Consider the following 2113-nt stretch of genomic DNA (forward strand, 5'->3'; position numbering starts at 1 on the left):
CAGGTCTCTTTCCACAGAGCTGCTCTCCAGCAGGTCAGCCCCTAACCTGTCCTGGTGCATGGGGTTATTCCTCCCGAGGTGCAGCACCCTACACTTGCCCTCATTGAATCTCATAAGGTTCCTCTCTGTCTAGATCTCCAACCAGTCCAGGTCTCTCTGGATGGTGGCACAGCCTTCCGGTGTGTCAGCCACGCCTCCCAGCTTTGTGTCATCGGCAAACTTGCTGAGGGTGCACGCTATCCCCTCGTCCCCTGGGGAACGCCACTCATCACTGATCTCCAACTAGACCCTGTGCCCCTAATCATGACCCTCTGAGCTCTGTCTTCCAACCAGTTATCTGTCCACCTTACTGTCCATTCATCAAGCTCACTCTTCCTAAGCTTCCCTATGAGGATGCCGTGGGAGACCGTGTTGAACGCCTTACTCAAGTCAAGGTAGACCACATCTACCACCCTCCCCTCATCTATCCATCCAGTCATGCCATCATAGAAGGCTTTCAGATTAGTCACACATGATTTCCCCTTGGTCAACCCATGTTGAGTACTTCTGATAGCTTTCTTTTCCTCCACATGCCTTGAGATGACGCCCAGAACGAGCTGTTCCATCATCTTTCCAGGGATGGAGGTGAGGCTGACTGGCTTGTAGTTCCCCGGCTCCTCCTTCTTGCCTTTTGTTAAAACTGGAGTGACGTTGGCTTTCCTCCAGTCCTCAGGCACCTCGCCTGTTCTCCAGGACCTTTCAAAGATGATGGAGAGCGGCCCAGCAATGCCTTCCCCCAGCTCCTTCAGCACTCTCGGGTGCATCCCATCGGGGCCCATGGACTTGTGAATATCTAATTGACCTAATTAGATTAGATTGATCAAAGACTACAGCTATTTCTCTCTCTGGTCCTTCTGCTCATATACCTGACAACAGTGATGGGGAACGCAACCATCATTTTCCTTCTGTGCGTGGGTCACCACCTGCAAACCCCCCTGTACTTTCTCATCAGCAATCTGTCCTTCCTGGAAATCTGGTTTACATCCTCCACAAGCACCAAATTGCTTGTGATCCTGGGTTCTGGTAGGAGAACAATCTCACTAAGCAGCTGCTTTGCCCAATCCTATTTCTGTTTTGCCCTGGGCACTACAGAGATTGTTCTACTTGTTGTCCTGTCCTTTGACCGCTACGTTGCCATCTGCCAGCGTTTGCGTAATGCTGCCATCATGAAGCCTCAGCTCTGCATCCACCTGGTTGTTGCTGCTTGGGTCATGGGCACCACACTCTTGAGTTACTGCCTGGTCCTCCTCTACAAGCTGACTTTCTGGGGCTCAAACAAGATCCACCATTTGTTTTGCGACAGCTCCCCCTTGTTCAAACTGTCCTGCTCTGACACCAGCCTGCTTGGGAAAATGGACTCTATTTTATTATCATTTGTCATGCTGGGTTCCTTATGTTTAACTCCGGCATTTTACACAGGCATCCTTTTCTGTATTCTACACCTTCCAGGAGCCTCTGGGAGGAAAAAAGCTTTCACTACATGTTCTTCCCATCTCACCACCTTGGCCATTACCTATGCGCGCTGCATTGCTCTCTATGTGCATCCTACAGAACACATTTCCTCGCAGGCAAATGGAATGGTGGCTTTGCTAAACACTGTCCTGTACCCATTCTTAAATCCATTCATCTACAGTCTAAGAAACAAGACCGTGATACTGGCCCGGAATGAAGCCATTGCCCGTGCAACAATAAAGCTTTTCGCCTTATCACGATGCATTTCTGGACAGCAATTCCCATGATCTGCTATCAAATGTTAATGCCCTGCCCCAGCTGCTCCCAGACCCATCACAGGAGAACTGCCTGGAACCCATCTCCAGAAACCAAGAAGAGCACAAAGGCACAGTGGCAGATGGGAACCCAAATTACAGGCTCCTGAGGAATGAACACCTTGTCCCACTTATTATGGGAAGTTTAGGGGAGGACACGACCAGTGCAGTCTGTCCTGTCTCCTCATTAAACTTAATTTCTATTGCTTTTCCATGTGAGTGAATCTTCTGTGTGAACGTGTGAGCACGGTGGTGTGAGGGCAGCAGCCGGAGCAGGACCAGGAGGTCAGACAGCCCATATGCCATTA

At 50.2% G+C, this 2113-nt stretch overlaps 1 protein-coding gene across 1 annotated transcript; it reads left to right on the plus strand.

Annotated features, from left to right (window-relative positions):
* Window positions 1–860: 860 nt before the first annotated feature.
* LOC128903568 (olfactory receptor 49-like) lies at window positions 861–1778 on the plus strand. The gene has a single exon (XM_054187583.1). It carries the CDS (start codon window positions 918–920, stop codon window positions 1776–1778), a length of 861 nt encoding a protein of 286 aa, XP_054043558.1. The 5' UTR covers window positions 861–917.
* The last annotated feature ends 335 nt before the right edge of the window (window positions 1779–2113 follow it).

Source organism: Rissa tridactyla, unplaced genomic scaffold (genome assembly GCF_028500815.1).
Source record: "Rissa tridactyla isolate bRisTri1 unplaced genomic scaffold, bRisTri1.patW.cur.20221130 scaffold_47, whole genome shotgun sequence".
Lineage (NCBI taxonomy): Eukaryota > Metazoa > Chordata > Aves > Charadriiformes > Laridae > Rissa > Rissa tridactyla.